Source organism: Salpingoeca rosetta (assembly GCF_000188695.1).
Source record: "Salpingoeca rosetta unplaced genomic scaffold supercont1.28, whole genome shotgun sequence".
NCBI lineage: Eukaryota > Choanoflagellata > Craspedida > Salpingoecidae > Salpingoeca > Salpingoeca rosetta.
This window is the reverse complement of record NW_004754906.1, coordinates 389,027-406,381: the sequence shown is the minus strand read 5'-3', so window position 1 is coordinate 406,381 and position 17,355 is coordinate 389,027. Positions and strand designations below refer to the sequence as shown.

The 17,355-nt window shown below is 55.1% G+C and overlaps 3 protein-coding genes across 3 annotated transcripts; 1 reads left to right on the top strand and 2 right to left on the bottom strand.

The window, feature by feature from the left end:
* Positions 1-77: 77 nt before the first annotated feature.
* PTSG_09363 (uncharacterized protein) lies at positions 78-4,298 on the bottom strand (the record flags this gene model as incomplete). The annotated part of the gene is made up of 10 exons (XM_004989563.1): positions 78-254; positions 481-624; positions 827-934; positions 1,280-1,444; positions 1,741-1,993; positions 2,310-2,432; positions 2,727-2,791; positions 3,074-3,199; positions 3,412-3,510; positions 3,717-4,298. The coding sequence occupies 10 exons, from the start codon at positions 4,296-4,298 to the stop codon at positions 78-80; spliced, it is 1,842 nt and encodes a 613-aa protein (XP_004989620.1).
* Positions 4,299-4,484: 186 nt separating this feature from the next.
* PTSG_09362 (uncharacterized protein) lies at positions 4,485-14,272 on the top strand. The gene is made up of 25 exons (XM_004989562.1): positions 4,485-5,426; positions 5,664-5,753; positions 5,960-6,034; positions 6,244-6,353; positions 6,538-6,659; positions 6,829-6,874; positions 6,996-7,066; positions 7,661-7,890; positions 8,091-8,219; positions 8,414-8,542; positions 8,684-8,732; positions 8,874-9,010; positions 9,594-9,952; positions 10,151-10,295; positions 10,487-10,732; positions 10,885-10,966; positions 11,537-11,718; positions 11,844-11,990; positions 12,177-12,304; positions 12,786-12,900; positions 13,011-13,130; positions 13,251-13,337; positions 13,474-13,551; positions 13,700-13,810; positions 13,955-14,272. The coding sequence occupies exons 1-25, from the start codon at positions 4,686-4,688 to the stop codon at positions 14,063-14,065; spliced, it is 3,840 nt and encodes a 1,279-aa protein (XP_004989619.1). The 5' UTR covers positions 4,485-4,685; the 3' UTR covers positions 14,066-14,272.
* Positions 14,273-14,296: 24 nt separating this feature from the next.
* Positions 14,297-17,355, bottom strand: PTSG_09361 (uncharacterized protein). The gene is made up of 11 exons (XM_004989561.1): positions 17,285-17,355; positions 16,866-16,997; positions 16,581-16,633; positions 16,368-16,439; positions 16,112-16,184; positions 15,917-15,964; positions 15,663-15,717; positions 15,425-15,521; positions 14,959-15,244; positions 14,645-14,686; positions 14,297-14,525 (listed from the first exon to the last, which is right to left on the bottom strand). Exons 1-11 carry the CDS (start codon positions 17,324-17,326, stop codon positions 14,400-14,402), a joined length of 1,026 nt encoding a protein of 341 aa, XP_004989618.1. The 5' UTR covers positions 17,327-17,355; the 3' UTR covers positions 14,297-14,399.

Sequence of the window (17,355 nt, the reverse complement as noted above, 5' to 3'; positions counted from 1 at the left end):
CAGACACACGCACACACACCAACACACGCACACCAACACACGCACACACACACACACACACATATTGTGCAGGCTAGCTAGAGGCGCGAGAAGTATCCCTGCTCCATGACACCGACCTTGTGCAGGTCATCCTGCAGGACAGAGGAGACGCGCTCCAGCCCAGCCTGCTGCATGTCGAGGTGGTGCATGATGCCTTCGAGTGTCGTGTTGGCGAGCACAAACGACCGGTTCTGCGAACGAAGCTCCTCGCCGTACTGATTTGAGGTGTGGAAAGAGGTTGGGAGCGAGTTGAGGGGATGGAGGGTGCGGTGGGGAGAAGATGTGATGGTTGAGTGAGTGGTATGCACCAAAGCAGATGGACAGATGGAGAGACAGGCAGACAGACACAGAGGCGAAAACAGACAGACACAGACACAGACATAGACAGACAGACAGACAGGCAGACAGGCACAAATCAATCAACACAAGAGCGCTCCGAACCATTTCGACGCGGGCGTGGATCTCCGAGAGTTTTCCGCGGTAGAGGGAGGTGGCGTCCACATCCAGGGCCTCAAATCGCGTCTGCAGCGCCTTGTAGTCTTGGATGGAGCCCATGCGGTCCTTGGCAGCAGCCAGCCGCATCAGCTGTGTTGGTGTTGGTGTTTGTGTGTGTTTGTGTGTGTGAAAAACAAAACGAATTTGCGTGACTACGCCGTCCCGAACCAATCACACACACACACACACACACACACACACACACACACACACACACACACACACACACACACACACACACACACACACACACACACACACACACACACACACACACACACACAATACACACCCTGAGGACGCGGTGTGACTGCTTGACGGCTGTGGACATGATGGTCTCAATCTGCGCTCGCATCTCTGCCTGGCGATCGCTCAGCTGCGAAATGCGCTGGCTGATGCTCTGTTGCGAGGGGAGCCGTAAGGAAGAGAGTCAATGTGTGTGTGTGTGTGTGTGTGTGTGTGTGTGTGTGTGCGGTGGGAGGGGAAGAAATGCTTGTATGAGCACACGCAAGCGATGATCAGGACCAAACAGCAGCCATGGGGAATGGTGGGCAGCCGGACCAGCCAAACAAACGCGCATATGCAGCCGCAGCAGCGGCAATTGCTCCAGAACACACACACACAGACACACAGACACACAGACACACAGACACACAGACACACACACACACACACACACGCACACACACACGCACACACACACGCACACACACACACACACACAAAACCACACCCATGAACGTACCCCCTGCACATCGCCGGAGAGCTTGAGCTCGTGCAGCTCCTGCTCCTCCGCCTGGATGTCCGCGCGGCGCTTGAGGCCCTCGAAGCCGAAAATGGGCACCGGCACAAACTGCGTCGGGTCCGGGTTGCTGCGCCGCGCATCCTTCCACATCGACTCAGGGATGCCCTGTGCGTGTGTGTGTATGTGTGTGTGTGTGTTGTGTGTTTTGAGTGTTGAGTGTTGTGTGAACAACCGATGGAAGCATCACCCTTGTCGGCTTGTGCTCGCACAAAACCATCTCAGCCACATGATACAGCAGCCCAAACAACAACAACAACAACAACAACAACAACAACAACAACAACAACAACAACAACAACAACAACAACAACAACAACAACAACAACAACAACAACAACAACAACAACAACAACAACAATCACCACCACCATCACCACGACTGCAACCATCACCAGCCGGACCTTCGGGGGATGACGAAGCGTTGCTTCCATGCGCTCGCGCGTTTGTGAGACAATCGGGTAAAAGTCCTTCTTGGTGAACGTCTGCGTGCTTGCATCATAGCGCGTCTCAACACCGAGCTGTTCCATTGCCTGCACCTTTGCTGCGCTCGCGTTGGACATGGAGGCATTTCCGCCCAGACCAACACCCTTGCTCATCCCAAAGCCACCTGTCTTGGTGCCAAACGCACCGCCCAGCCCACCCGGCTTTCCAAACCTGTCCAGACCACACATATGAATTGGGCACCGTGGTCAAACCAAGCAGCGGCAACACACACACACACATACACAAACACACACACATACATACATGCGGCAGTGAATGGAGGGAAGCAGTTGCCGGACAGTGGACACAGTCGAACGGATAGGAACACAAAAGACAAAGACATAGATGAAGACAGGCAGGCAGATACACCACACACACAATTTGTGTGTGCGCGCGCACACACACACACACACACAACGCAACCACACATGCAACTCAAACAGACACACACGCACACACACACACACACACACAAATACACACGCACGAGGAGGTTGATGTTGGGGTGGCGGCCGCCTCGATGTAGATCTTCTTGAGCTGCGCATCGACGTCGCTCGCAGGCAGCGGCTTCTTCGTGTTGGTGTCCAGCACTTGGAAGATTATCTCCACACTGAGCACGATGTAATATGGGGGAGGGGATTGGGTTGGGACGTTGGTGGTGGAAGAACAGCACAGCTCCACAAGCGAGCGTGCATACAAAGAACACACACACACACACACACACACACACACTCAGACTACACATGAAACACACGCACACACACTCACACACGCACAGACACACACACGCACACACACACAGACACACACACAGACACACACACACACACACACACACACACACACACACACACACACACACACACACACACACACACACACACACACGTGCGCACACACGCACCATCCATCGTGCATCTGTCGAATGGTGTCGACCTCGACATTGTATTGGGCGCCGAGGCCAAGCACCTGCAATCAAGAGACATGGCGGTGGAGAGCAACACGCATGAGCGTTGACATGATGGGCTAGTGCGGACAGTTGTGACTGGGGCAGAGAGGCGAAGAAGCACGAGGCAGCACACGTATTGGCATCTTCCCTTCTCTCCGGTGGTGGTGGCTGTGGCTGTTGCCTTGCTCCATCTCACTCTCTCGTCTCACCCTCTCGGCTCACTCTCACCCTCTCTTCCACACACACACACACACACACACACACACACACACACACACACACACACACACACAGGAACAGACGTTGTCTTTGATGTGAGAGCCGATTTCATCCTTGAGCCCACGAATGCTCTCAATGTCGCCGTTGACACGCAGGCCAATCCGGCCTTCGCTGTCTGCGCTCTTGGGGATGAGGTTGTACACCACGTCCTACATCACATGTAGTCCAGTGCGAGCGGTAGACGGTGAATCAGTGAAACCGCGCACGCAAGTACCACACCCGTGCACCAAAAAAAAAACCGCTGGCCATTGGACGTCAATTGTTACCGGATGTTCATCAGCACCAAGCAGCAAACAGCAAGTGTAAAGCACAGAGCACGAAACACCGTGCACCATGCGTCGCGCACAGCATGTGGCCGCACCTTGAACATGTTGTATTCGTTGTCTGCCTCAACAGGAATCTTCTGCCATGCTTGATTTGGCTGTTCGCAAACAAGGTAGTTGCCACTGCCGCACAGCGCCTGAGAACACCCAGACAACCAAGAGCACACACACACACACACAGACACACAGACACACACAGAAGCAATAGCATCAGTACAGCGATCTTGCAAGGCAAACGCGCAAGTGCCTGTGTTCAAGCGCACTGTGGCAAACCCAAACGAACATTGCAGGTAGAACAACACGCGTGACCAGTTGAAGACAAGGGCTCACTGAACCAACACACTTGCAAGTGGTTGAGCTTCATGATGACGTAGTCTCTGTCATCACCAAACTTGAAGATGCGGTACTGGGGTGGGATTTGCATCTGCGGTTGTGGCATGCCCACGTTGGGTTGTTGCTGGGTAGCGGGCTGGAATGGCGTCACCGATGGCATCCTTGAGAACGCCGAGGATGTGGGAGCGAATGCGGTTGGCTTTTGTGCGAATGCCCCTGGTGTTTGGGAGAACCCAGGCAGGCCTCCTCCCGCGGGCTTCTGCCCAAACGCACTTGCAGTCTGCCCACCAAACGGGCTTGGCTTGGCACCAAATGCACCTTGTCCTGCAGGCTTTGCACCAAAGGGGCTTTGACCAGCTGTTGATGTTCCGAACGCGCCTTGACCCGCTGGCTTTGCACCAAAGGGGCTTGCCTGTTGCTGTTGGCCAAATGCACCTTGTCCTGCAGGCTTTGCACCAAAGGGGCTCTGTCCTGCAGGCTTTGCACCAAAGGGGCTCTGTCCTGCAGGCTTTGCACCAAAGGGGCTCTGTCCTGCAGGCTTTGCACCAAAGGGGCTTGCCTGCTGCTGTTGTTGGCCACCGCCACCGAACATTGTCGTCGTGTGTTGATTTTGAGTCCAGTAGACAACAGCACAAAGTGAAGGAAAACTGGGTTCTCCAGAAGAATGATCATTTCTTCTCATTTGGATTATCAACGGAAGTCTTCAGCAAACTTGGCGTTTTCCCGCCAAAAAAACCGTGTTGCTCTGTTCTCTTTCCTCTCTTCACTTTATCATCGCCCCAGCGCCACTGACCAGCCAACCACCACCATGTGCGCACCTGCACCATCAGCACCTCGTCCCCCCCCCCCGCCAAAAACTCAAGCGCTCCTCATGAGTTGTGACTGAGCTTTGTTGTTGACGTGGTTGGTTTTGGCGCCAACACACACAGACACACACACACACACACACACACACACACACCAACACACACACACCACCATGGCTGACGCGTTGATGAGCGATAGCGTGCCGCCACGACGACAACAACAAGGGAGCAGTGCTGCCACTGACGAGGAGGACGCTGTCCCCAACAAGGCAGCTGTCGTCATGGATACACGCCCAGACGACGCTGGCAAGGCCGGCACGCTGGGCCCCTTGGACCCGCCTCCACCACCCACAACATCGGCGACGATTTCCACCCCCAGCACCCCCGTGCCACCAACTGCAGCACACACGGATGACCCACAACCCGCCCTGAATTCGCCAAGCACAGCGGCATCGTCCTCATCCGCGTCATCGACAGCCTCCGCGCCGTCCTCGGATGCGAAGCGCGCGAAGCGAACCCCAGACACTGCAACCGCTTCCTCTACATCCTCTACCCGTCGCCGCAGCCGCCGTTTGCTCATGCAAGGGTCGTCGCCCTCGCCTCAGGAGCCACATGCGGCCTCCTCTCCATCGTCCACGTCCGGCACAACTGGCACAAGCGGCCAAGGCACATCGAGTTCTGGGAATGCAACACCATCAAGTCCTCAGCAGGATTCGCAGGATCAAGCGATGTCATCTCAAGAACAACAACAACAGCAGCAGCAAACGCCTTCGTTACTGCAGCCAGTAGCTCCTGCGCCGCCAACACCACTTCTGCGAGACCTCGCCGACCCTGTTGACCGCATGGCCAGCAAACACATCCCCTCGCACGCCCGCGTTGGTTTGCTTGTCTGGGTCAAGCAGAAAGGTTCCCCGGTACGTTTTTTTTTTGGGTTGCATCAATGCTCATGTGTCACTGCTACCCCTGCTTAAGCTGCTTCGTGTTGTGGTTAACTTACAACAATCACAAACGGCCACACACCCTAACACACACGCACACACAAGCACACACGCGCGCGCGAGAGCAAGTTCAAATGTCATGATGCCGCTTGCAATCCACTTGCAGACCACGTCAACCTAACTCTACCTGCTTCTTTCCTTTGTGTGAAACAGTTTTGGCCTTCCATGTTGACGTACGAGCCACACACGGGCAACCTGATCAAGCGCAACCCAAACGGCGATATCCGTATGCTGCACGTGCAGGTGAGGCTTTTATTCTCCTTCAACCTTTACACTACACGTGCGCGCCCATGCGTGTGTGTGTGTGGGGGGGGGGGTTTACCGCCAGATAGGACAGGACGTCTTTTCGAATTGCGGGGCCTTTTACTCCTACCTGTCACGCTTTCTTCTTTACGTGCCTCTCACTGTGTGCGTACACGCCATCGTCGTGCCCATTGCTGTTACCACAGTTCTTCGGCGACGTCATCACGCGCGCCTGGTCCAGCTACAAGTCGGCCATGCGGCTGTGGGATTACCAACAAGAGGTGCGCGCCTCCCGCCTCACTTGCACCGTGAAAACGAAATACTTGTTTGTTGTCTGTTCCTGCGTACTTGTCGTCTTCCATGGGTGAATGTGTGTGTGTGTGTTTGTGTGTGCTCGTGAGTTTATGTGTCTGTGTTTGTATGTTCGCTGTCCACTTGCGGCGTAGACCTATTGCCCGTGCTGCGCTGACCATGCTACTCTTTCCCACAGAATGGCGGATGGGAGCTGATCAAGGAGAGGGTGAAGCCGTCATTGCAGAAGGCATTCAAAATCTCCATGGAGCAAGCACGCAAGGCGGCAAGCATGTCCCTGCGCGAGCGGTGAGCTCCGCGGTTGCGCTCAGACATGCACTCCCCCTCTCGTTTTTGGTTTTGTTTTTAATTCCAAACTTGTACTCCCCCCCCCCAAACCACGCGTACACTCTTGCGGTTGTCAGCATGTAGGTGCCAGCTCACACGTTTACCTATGGCTGTGTCTCTGTGCGCATGTGTATGTATACATCAGTATCCTGGAGTGGACGTGCTTTGGCGAGTACGACGCACCGCCCGCTCCTGCCGTTGAGGAGCAGCAGCGACAGGACGAGGAGGAGCAGTCGAAGAAGCAGAAGAAGAAAAAGTCAAAGAAAGGTGCGACATCATACTCTGGAAGCTGTTGTGCGAGTCTTTTCAGCTGCTTTTTCGCACCCGCGCTTGCGTCGTGTTTGCTCTTGTCAACCCAGCACACTCACCACACATACACACATGCACCGCACGTGCTTGTTTGCTCACACTTACTCTTGTTGTCTGTTCACGTCAGATCGCGCGAAAGAGGTGGACGCCTCAGCACCGCCCAAGCCAAAGCGGTCAGTCAGGCCAGCCTTTGTTTGTGCTCGTGCTGAATCGTCTTGCTCTGCCATGCGTGCAATTGCCACTCTAATATGCATGATGCCCTGACGGTCACCCTTGTTCTTGTCGCCTCTGCAGGTACACGAGTGCCTTTTTCTACTTTCTCAAAGAGCAGCGCAACAATGACCCTGCACCCCTCAGCGTTACAGGTGGGTCTGTTCGATGTTTGCTGCACTGTGCCCTTGTTTGACGACTTTCCCCAATCTTCTCTGTTTCCATACCTTTCGTTCCCTTCTTTGCCGACCTGCGACTAGCGAATCCCCTGGCTTTCCTATCTATCTTCCCTGCCGTCTCCATCCTACTCCACACCTACCCACCTACCCACCTACCCACCTTCCTTTCCTTTCCTTGCCTCTCTTCTCTTCTCCGCACAATGGCGGTGCTCTGCCTGCCCCTGTTCCATGGGCAGTGCATGTTGCGAGTCACTGCAAAGAGCTGTCTGTGCGCACACCAAGGTTTCTGCGGACGATGGTTGTCCTGTCACACCCCACCTTTACCTGATGGTGTTGGCAGCAGTACCCATGTCTATCCGTACACCGCGCTTTCTTCGTGTCACCCACCCTTATTGCCCTTTTTTGTGTGTGTTGTCACTTCACCTCGTGTGTCCTCTCTGTTACATCTGCCTCCTGCGCGTGTCAGAGGCCTTTCTCGTCCTCAATGCGCAGAATGCGTGTTCAGCTCCTGTTTCACTCACGGTGTCGTGTCGTGTCGTGTCGTGTCGTGTTGTGTTGCCACCCTCATAGAATCCTCCAGGGTGTTCGGGCAAAAGTGGAAGGAGCTGTCCGACGAGGCCAAGGCGCCGTATCTGGAGCTGGAGCGGCGGGACCGCCAGCGGTACGCACGCGACATGGAAAAGTACAAGGAGCTGCTTGTGGCACACGCCAGAGAACACGGTGCCACCACCCCTTCCATGTCGAAGCTCATCAGCAACAAGCCAAAGCGTGGCCGATCCGCCTACATCTTCTTCCGGAAGGTGTGTGCCACACCTGTCCTGTGCATACGGCATTGTTGATTTCCATGTACGCATGTGTGTTGGTACGCACAGACGCATGCTCGTGCGTGTTGACTGCTCATGATTGACGTGTTCCTTGCACATGCGGCTGCGCTCCTGCTTGGCCATGACGCCGTGTCTCACCACGTGTACCAACGGCGCTTTTCAACAACTCCACCCAGGAAAAGGAGGAAGAGCTGAAGAAGATTTGCGCGACGCCGCAGGAGCTCTTGTCCAAACTGGGCGAAATGTGGCAGGCCCTCAGCGAGGACCAGAAGCAGGTGTACAAGGACAGGAGCGAGAAAGACAAGGTGGGGCACCGAGCTGCGGTTCACGCTCATTTGTTATGTCTTGCTCGTGCCCTCCCATGGAATACGAGTGTACTCTCACTTCTTGCATCACCCCTTCCCTCCCTCACCCACATGTACACGCACACACACTCTCACTCTTGCTGACTTTCGCATTGATACACATGCTCTCACGTGCGTGTGTGTTTGCGTTGCAGCTGCGGTACCGACGGGAGCTACTTGTGTTTGAGACAAACGCCGTTGTTGAGCTGGGCCGGCAGAAGGTCGAGCAGCTGCAATCACCGGAGGCGGCAGACGAAATGCTCCAACACATTCGCCTCACTCCGGTGAGCCAGCACTGATAGTCTGTGTGTTGATTGTTGGCTGGTATGTCGGTCGGCTGGTTTGCTTGGTCGTGGGTGAAAGCAGCAGTCTCTGCCGACAACGCTGCTCACACAAGATGTTCATCACACTGAATTTGTCAACAGGACTTGACCTTGTCTGGCCCGGTGCTGTTCACCCTCGAAACCTCCAAACGTACGTTGTGACGTCCACAAGGGCTCAACATTTGGCGGGAGCAATCCTGTTTTGCAGTTTTGGAAGAGGTGTGGTGGCCAGCAATCCTCGTGGTGTGCTTAACTGACGCCCTCGATGGTCGCCTTCTTTCTTGGTTTGTAGGCATAAGCGCGGACAGTGACGTTGCGGACACGGCCAAGCATGTACTTGACCAGTGGAACGCGCTCACGCAAGAAGAGCAACAGCAGTGGCATGCCAAGGCCGCAACCACCAGGAGAAAAGCGGCAAAACGCGCTGCTGTACGTTTGACTCTGCGTTACTTGGTTCACTGTGTGCTGCAAGATATGCAAGACCAGAGGCAGTCTTGTGCTTGTTTTGTTCTTCCAACGCGGTTTTGGCCCGATGTGCACCATACTTTGTGTGTCCCTCCCCATCCACGTTTTCTGTTTCCTTGTCAGTCTACCTTTCTTGTTCTCTTGTCCACGCTGTGTCTTTTATTCCCCTTTCCTCTCTTCTCTTCTCCGCACAATGGCGGTGCTCTGCCTGCCCCTGTTCCCATGGGCAGTGCATGTTGCGAGTCACTGCAAAGAGCTGTCTGTGCGCACACCAAGGTTTCTGCGGACGATGGTTGTCCTGTCACACCCCACCTTTACTTGATGGTGTTGGCAGCAGTACCCATGTCTATCCGTACACGTTTCTTCTTCCACCTTTTCCTTTCCGCCTTGGGCTTCGTTGTCTGTTCTTGGACGACTGGTGTTTTCACACCTCTTATTTGGGTCAGACACACACACACACACACACGCATTCACCCACAAGCGCTCTCCCTCTCTCGACCTCACACACACACACACACACACACACACACACGCCTTTCGTCATCAGGAGCGTGAGAGTCAGGAGGATGCGGACGCTGCTGCGGCCGATGGCGACGCGTCAACGACAGATGCAGGCGAAGACAGCAGTGTTGATGTGACGAAGCACGATGACTACTGCGGCATCTGCGGTGAAGCAGGCAACCTGCTGTGCTGCGAGGGTGGCTGCCTTAGCAGCTATCACCTCTTCTGCGTCGGGCTCAGCTGTGCTCCGCAGGGCGCGTTTGTGTGTGACGCGTGCACGACCGGCAACCACCTGTGCTTTGCGTGCGAGCAGCCCGGCGGCCTTGAAGGTCTGCAGACGTGCTCGGTCAGGAATTGCGGCAAGAAGTACCACCGCGCCTGCATCTCCAACAACCCACGCGCCGCGTACGTTTTCGCTTTGCAAGTGCAACCTATTGTATTACCCTCTTTGCTGCTCATTTTGTTTTGGCGTTTGTTTGGTTGTTGAGTGTGTTTGGATTGAGTTTGTTTGGTTGTGCGTATTTCGGTGCGGTGAAGCACGTGCTGTGCTGTCCGTGAGTCAAAGAGCTTACCCGTGTTTGCTGCGTATGCTCCGCTGGACAGACTGAAGGACAACTCGTTCAAGTGTCCCTTGCACAAGTGTGCCAACTGCACATATCCACAGGCGTCGACGTACCCTCTCGTCCGCTGCATTCGCTGCCCCATTGCCTATCACACGTGCTGCGTTCCCGCTGGCTGTCTCCATGAGGTGTGTGTTTTAGGGTGTGTGTGTGTGTGCATATGCTTGCGCGTGCGTTCTTTGTGCGTTCGCCATGTGCATATTCATGTTGCGTGTGCATCATACACATGTGCGCGAATGTTTGTGTGTGTGCACGTGTGCTGTCGAATAACGCGAACACTCACATTTCATGCATGTGTTGCGCGAACCCCCATGGACAGAATGCGATATATCTGCTGTGCCCAAAGCACCAGCCTGTGGAGAAGCATGCCAAGTCGAACATCTGCCTGGCGTGCGGTGATGGCGGCAGGCTGTTCTGCTGCGACACATGCCCTGCTGCCTACCACCAGGAGTGCCTGAAGGACGTGCTGGCTCTCACAGGCACCCCCTCGGAGGACTCGCCCTGGTACTGCCACGAGTGCCTTGGCGGTGTCAAGGCCACGGAACAGGACATTGTTTGGTATAAGGTGGGTTGCACTGTGTGTGCCTCTTTGCGGCTGGTGTCCAAAAAACAGTTGCTCTTCCTTTGCCCGTCTGCGATACCAATCTTCTGTCTCTCACCTTTGGTTCCTCTTCGGCCCTGCCACAACAACCGCGTTGTCACTCGCCCATTGGCCAGCTTGGCCAACACCGGTTCTGGCCTGCGCGCATTCTGGAGCACACGCAAATCCCAGAGGCGCTGCGATCCAAGCGGCCACCAGGTAACCAGCCCGTCATGCGTGCAGATGCAATACCTGTGTTGTGTGTGTGTGTGTGTGTGCGCTGTGCCGGTACTCTTGTCACTCTCTTCCTCTCCTTTTCTCTTCCTCTCCTTTTCTCTTCCTCTCCTTTTCTCTTCCTCTCCTTCTCTCTTCCTCTCCTCCCCCCTTCCCCCCTTTTCTTCTCTCTTCTTTTATGCACGAAGACACACAGCGCCCGTGGCGCGTTGCCGTTTTATGCGCGCACGCATCACACCGTGGGCGCCGTGCCTCTTTTGTAGTTTGTGCAAGAGCAACCATCATTGTGTGTGATAACTACTCTGGCGCGGGGCATTTTTTCACACCTGGCCAGGGATTTGACGCAGACAAACAGCACCTTGACCTTCCTTTTCTCGTTCTTGCTGTTGTTCTCAAACTTGTTTGTGTTCATGTTCCTTTCCTGGTTGCCAAACCTTGTTCAAAGTCCGCTCTTCTGCTACACCCTGCTTCGCCCACTTACCCTTTCCCTTGCTGACACCACCGTTTCCCTCGTGTGCACACCACATCACATCACGTCACATCACATCATTGCAGGCATTTGCTTCGCGCTCAACTTCTTTGGGACGAACGAGGTATCGTGGGGCCGCCATGACGCGTGCATCCGCTGGATGCGCGGTGACGAGAAGAGCCGCTTTTCCACCTCCAGAGGGAAACCCGCGTTCCTACACGCCCTCCAGGAGGCAGCCCTCGCTTACGATGCCGTGCAGGCTGACAAGGTGTGTGTGTGTGTGTTTGGTTGCCACTCGCTGCTCTGATGGACATGCTGTTCCCTACTCTGTCCCATTGTCTCTCAACCCACTCACCACCAATGCATGTTAACTTGCCGCTTTCTCGCGTGCAGTCAGCGATGCTTGAGGCGATTCGTGGTCGGATGGCAAGCAAGCCACCAGCCTTCCAACGTGTCCGCACAAACGTGTACACAATTCCACGCAAGCGCACGCCTGGCCAGGAATGCTGCTGCTCCCCTGCCACTGACACATGTGATGACGTGAGTGCTTTGGGTACCCGCATGTTGTCGCGCGTGAGCCGGCATGCCTGATGTTCGCTATCGTGCCAGCCTTGATGCTCTCAATTTGTCGCTTAGCTCACGTATGCTCTTGCAAACGTTGATCCTGGCATGTGTGCGTGTTCTCTGTCCTGGCACGTGTGGCCTTCCTTTGTGTGTGTGTGCCAGTCGTGCTTGAATCGGATTGTGCACTGCGAGTGCGATCCTAAGACGTGTCCTGTGAAGGACAAGTGCCAGAACCGCCGCTTCCAGCGTCGCCAGTACCCAAAGCTCATCCCGTTTCTCACACAATCAAAGTATTCTTTTGTTTTGTTTTGTGTGTGTGCGTGTGTGTGTACGTGTGTACGTGTGCGTTGCCACCTTCCTTGAAACGTCTTCCTTTCCCTCTCTACGCCTTCCTTCCCTTTCTTCTCTTCTCCGCACAATGGCGGTGCTCTGCCTGCCCCTGTTCCCATGGGCAGTGCATGTTGCGAGTCACTGCAAAGAGCTGTCTGTGCGCACAGCAAGGTTTCTGCGGACGATGGTTGTCCTGTCACACCCCACCTTTACTTGATGGTGTTGGCAGCAGTACCCATGTCTATCCGTACACTTGTCTTTCAACCACTCTTTGTTGTTTCCTTGCTTCTTGCGTCCCTCTTTGTCTTTGTTCTCATCCCTTTCCTTCGTCTGCCCCCCCCCCCCCGCTTCTCTTTCCACCTCCCGTAAAACCTTCCGCATCCTTTGCTTGGCTCACCTGCCATTCCTTCCCTCTGCCAATGTTGTGCGCATCTGGTCTAGGGGCTGGGGCCTCAAGGCCGGCGAGGACATTGCCGAGGGCCAGTTTGTCATTGAGTACGTGGGCGAAATCATCGACGCTACAGAGTGCCGACGCCGCCTCGCTGCGTCTCAGGCGGTGCGTGTGCATTGTGTGTGTGTGTGTGTGTGCGCGCGCTTGCGTGCTCGCGTGCTGCACTTACCTCATCGTATTTCTCACATCTTTCTCCCGCTTTTCTCTTTGTGCAGGCGAATGACCACAGCTTCTACATTTTGTCGCTCTCTGGCTCCAGCTTTGTGGATGCTCGGAACAAAGCCAACCTCGCCCGTTTCATCAACCACAGCTGTGGCCCCAACTGCGAAACACAGGTGTGTGTGTGTGTGTTTGTGTGCGTAGGTGTGCATCCTGACGTCATGTGTGGAACCGCGTTGTCGACTTGTCTGTTCATCGTCGTTCACTCATGCGTCGTGTTGACACACTGCGTGCAGAAATGGAACGTGCTTGGAGAGACGCGTGTTGGCATCTTTGCCAAGGAGGACATTCCCAAAGGAACAGAGCTCACATTCGACTACCAGGTTCGACACCATCACGTGCTAAGAATATTCTCTGCAAATGATTGCCCTTTTCAATGATTGTCCCGCGCCACACACTACTGCTATCGCTATCACTGTCGTCGTAGCCCTCACATACTATGTCGTGTTTTTGTTGCAGCTTGATTCCCTGGGCAGCCGTGGTCGAACGACGTGCCACTGCGGTGCAAGCAGCTGTCGCGGCGTCATCGAGAAACTGGTGTGTGCGCGTGTGTGATGTGTGTGTGTGTGTGTGGGGGGGGGTGTGGTGTGGCAATGTTTCGCGAGCTTCGCGAGTTTCGTGTGCACGGTTGGTGGTGTGCCATTCGGACTGGCATTCATGTTGTTGGTTGCTGATGTGTATGCAGGGACGCGAGGCTGCGCAGTCACGCGCGACGCCACTGGTTGGAGCCGACGGCCACGAGGACATTTGCCACAAGTGCCGCAAGCCAGGCACCCTGTTGCTGTGCGACTTTGAGGTGGGTTGTGTGCGTGTGCGTGTGGGTGTGTTTTGAGGGGTCACTGTGCACTTTGTGGTGTGATTGTGTGATTGCAATGGTCCGTGGTACACCATGTGGATTGCATACTCACTCTGCCGCACTCTTGCGTGTTGTTGCGCCCAGGGATGCCCCCGCGTGTATCACCCCGAGTGCGCTGGAGTGAACATGGACGACGAAGAGGACGATGACGATGAGCCGTGGTTCTGTCCTGCACATGTCACACCAACAAAGTAGAAGGACGCCCGATGCACACATGCTGTTTTGCATACATTCATCATTGCTGTTCGTTTATTGCTGATTTCACCGTCAACCCCATGCCTTGTGTGTCTTGAAGACCGAGTGGGGTGCATAAGTGATCAAAGACCCTACGTGACGTTGTGACAACGCGCCCACTGGTTGTGTCGCTTCTCCATTACAAATTAAAGTAATCGCCCAACGCAAGAGCACGAGTGTGTGTGTGTGTGTGTGTGTGTGTGTGTGTGTGTGTGTGTGTGTGTGTGTGTGTGTGTGTGTGTGTGTGTGTGTACTCACAGCTCGAGAGTGGCGCAAGCACAGCCGCCAACCGTGGTCACGATCGAAACACGGGGATGATGTTGTCGACGTGTGTTCGGCAGACGGGGCAGCGGTGCTGTGACCGTGGCAAGTCCAGCAACCGATCAGCGCACATGGAGCACATGCACATGTGTCCGCACGGCTGCAACACAAGAGGAGGTTGAGGGAGGAAACGGATGAGAGGGTGAGGAGGGTGGAAATGAGCAAAGGTGATGCGAGATGCATGGTGCATTCGTCAAATGGTTCAACTTGGGCGCTTACCACAATCACAGTGTCGCAGGCATTGTCGAGACAGACGTTGCACTGGTTGAACGGTTGGGACGAGGGGGAGGAGGGGGAGAGGAAAGGGTTTTGGTGAAGGAGTGTGAGCGTAATGAGAAGGGCGTAAGGGAGGACAAAGAAGGTGAGCAGACACACAGACACACAGACACACAGGCACACAGTCACACAGTCACACAGTCACACAGACGCAGACACAGGTACAGACACACACACACACAGACACAGGCACACACAGACACACAGACACACACAGAGACACACACACACACACACACACACACACAGACACGCACGTTTGTGGGGGATTCGTTTGCTTCGTCGCTATCTCGTGCCGCTTGCTCTTGCTGTGCGCGGTGTTGTCGCAGCACCTGTCGCCGCTCCTGCTGCTGTGCCCTGTGTTGGCGCACGGCGTGTTGTTGCTGTGCACGCGCCTGCATGATGCGTGCCATCTGCCTCGCGCGCTCCTGCTGGGTATGGAGACGCCGCAGTTCAGAGCGGACAATCGCCACCACGCACAGCGTGCCCAGCGTCGCGCACAGCAGCAGCATCACACGCCACAGCGACGCCCGCGCTTGCGCACTGTGGCGTGCGTGTTGTGAATGTTGCGATGTGGTGGGTTGTGCGTGCGTGCGTGTGCGTGCGTGCGTGTGTGCGTGAGTGAGTGAGTGAGTGTGTGTGTGTATGTGGGGCTCCAAGAGTCAATCCGTCAAACTGCTGCCACAAACAGCAAAGCAGATGCTCATCCCTTTGTCGCCACACCTGTTGATGACATCTTGCAGCGTGTCGCGGGTAAACAAACTGACGCCTCTGCCGCTTGTGCGCATCATCAGCCCGCGGCTCGTCAAGTAAAACTCGCCTGTTCAACACGGTCATACACACACACTCATCACAGTGAGTGGGGCGAAGAAGCAGTCCACACCTCATCAGCAACAAAGACAATGCGATGCGATTAACGCCTCGTGACACGTGTGTGTGTGTGTGTGTGTGGCGGCAGTACCGATGCCAAGGACGTTGAGGCCAACAGGCACCGTCTCATCAACAGTCTCGTATCCCTGCTCACGAGTGTGCATGTGTGTGTGAGCATATGTGAGCATGTGTGAGCATGTGTGTGTGTGTGTCAGTGTGCATGTGTGTGTCAGTGAGCTTGCTCTATCACTCATTGCAAACCGCTGCAACCCGGCATAGGCGCGTATTCACACATACAGACACACGCGCAAGCAGTGGCCAGCACATGGCTGCATTCCGCCTCACCACGATGGACCGTCCCGCCACAGACGAGAAGAGCGCCGCAACGACACCCTGCAGGCACGACACACACACACACACGCACACATTTATACACACACAAAAGAGGCCGAATGATGAGGTGATATCGGCATGCTCGATGAGCGAGTGCAGTGCAAGCTGTGAATGACAAAACCAAGCCACAGAAAACATCATACGCACCACGTTTGCGGGCTGGAAGTTGTTGTTGGTGACCTGATATGGCAGCTCCCAACTCCCTCCTTCAACCTGAGCACTGTGTGCGCGTTGTGTGTGTATGTGTGTGCATATGTGTGTGCATGTGTGTATGTTGTGCGTGTCAAGTGTCAATGAGAAGAGCAAGGGAGATGGCCAAAGAGCGAGTATGCCTGCGTGCTTTGCCGAATGCTCGTCGACACAGCACATCATCCACCGAGCCAACGTCGATGGCAAGGCTCACCTTGATGAATGGTCACGGAAGACCATGTTGCACACGCTCTCTTGCTGCGACAATTTTGACCTCTTGGCAGACCTACGCATCCCCCGTTGTTTCGTGAGCGGTACACAACCACAGCATCATTGAGGCCAAAGCATACACCAGAAGCAACAGGAACTGCGTGTACACACGCATACACACGCACACACACGCGCACACACACACTACTTCACTGACCAAATGCCTGACGTGCGCGCGGATGAATGCTCATAGACGGTGTTCTTCCACGCCTGCATCAGAAACGGTGCACAAAACAAGGGACAAGGTTCAGTGGCTGTACTGTTGCTACAAGCCAGCACACTCACACGCGTGTTCGTGCACTGTGTGCCTGTCTGGTACCATGTCCACACATTGCACACAACCCCAGCATTTGCCAAGAACCCCTCTCAGCACCTCACACACACACACAAACACACACACACACGCACGCACGCATGTACACTATACACAATGCACACTGACCATGACGTCTTGGTCGTGGACGCGCAGCGGCTTTCCATCGGGCTCCAGCTTGCCCAATACAGCTGCCAGCAGTGGCTTGGAGCCGTTCTGTAGCCGCTGTGTAATCTCCGCCAAGGACATCATGCGCACGGACTGCGAAGAGGGAAGAAGGTGGGGTTGGGAGTGGGGTGAGATGACGCACAAGGTCATGCACGCACGAGTGCAAGCATCAAGTCATGCACGCACGGGCGCAAGCATCAAGTCATGCACACACACAGACACACACACACACACACACACACACACACACACACACACACACGACACACGCACACACGCACACACGCACACACACACACAACACACACACCCCCCGACACACTCACAGACACACCGGAGACACACACACAGACACACACACATGCAGACACAGATCACACCTGGAGTGTGGGGGGCACGTGGGCAGACCACTGGAGCTTCATCCATGCTCCCCCAGACAGCAGCGATGAGA

Coding starts and splice junctions, on each gene's coding strand:
- PTSG_09362 (XM_004989562.1), top strand. CDS start 4,686: ATGGCTGACGCGTTGATGAGCGATAGCGTGCCGCCACGACGACAACAA. Junction 9,953..10,150: donor TCCAACAACCCACGCGCCGC/GTACGTTTTCGC, acceptor TCCGCTGGACAG/ACTGAAGGACAACTCGTTCA. Junction 12,901..13,010: donor GCCTCGCTGCGTCTCAGGCG/GTGCGTGTGCAT, acceptor CTCTTTGTGCAG/GCGAATGACCACAGCTTCTA.
- PTSG_09361 (XM_004989561.1), bottom strand. CDS start 17,326: ATGAAGCTCCAGTGGTCTGCCCACGTGCCCCCCACACTCCAG. Junction 16,440..16,580: donor GCGCGCACGTCAGGCATTTG/GTCAGTGAAGTA, acceptor GGGGATGCGTAG/GTCTGCCAAGAGGTCAAAAT. Junction 15,718..15,916: donor TGGCGGGACGGTCCATCGTG/GTGAGGCGGAAT, acceptor ACTCGTGAGCAG/GGATACGAGACTGTTGATGA.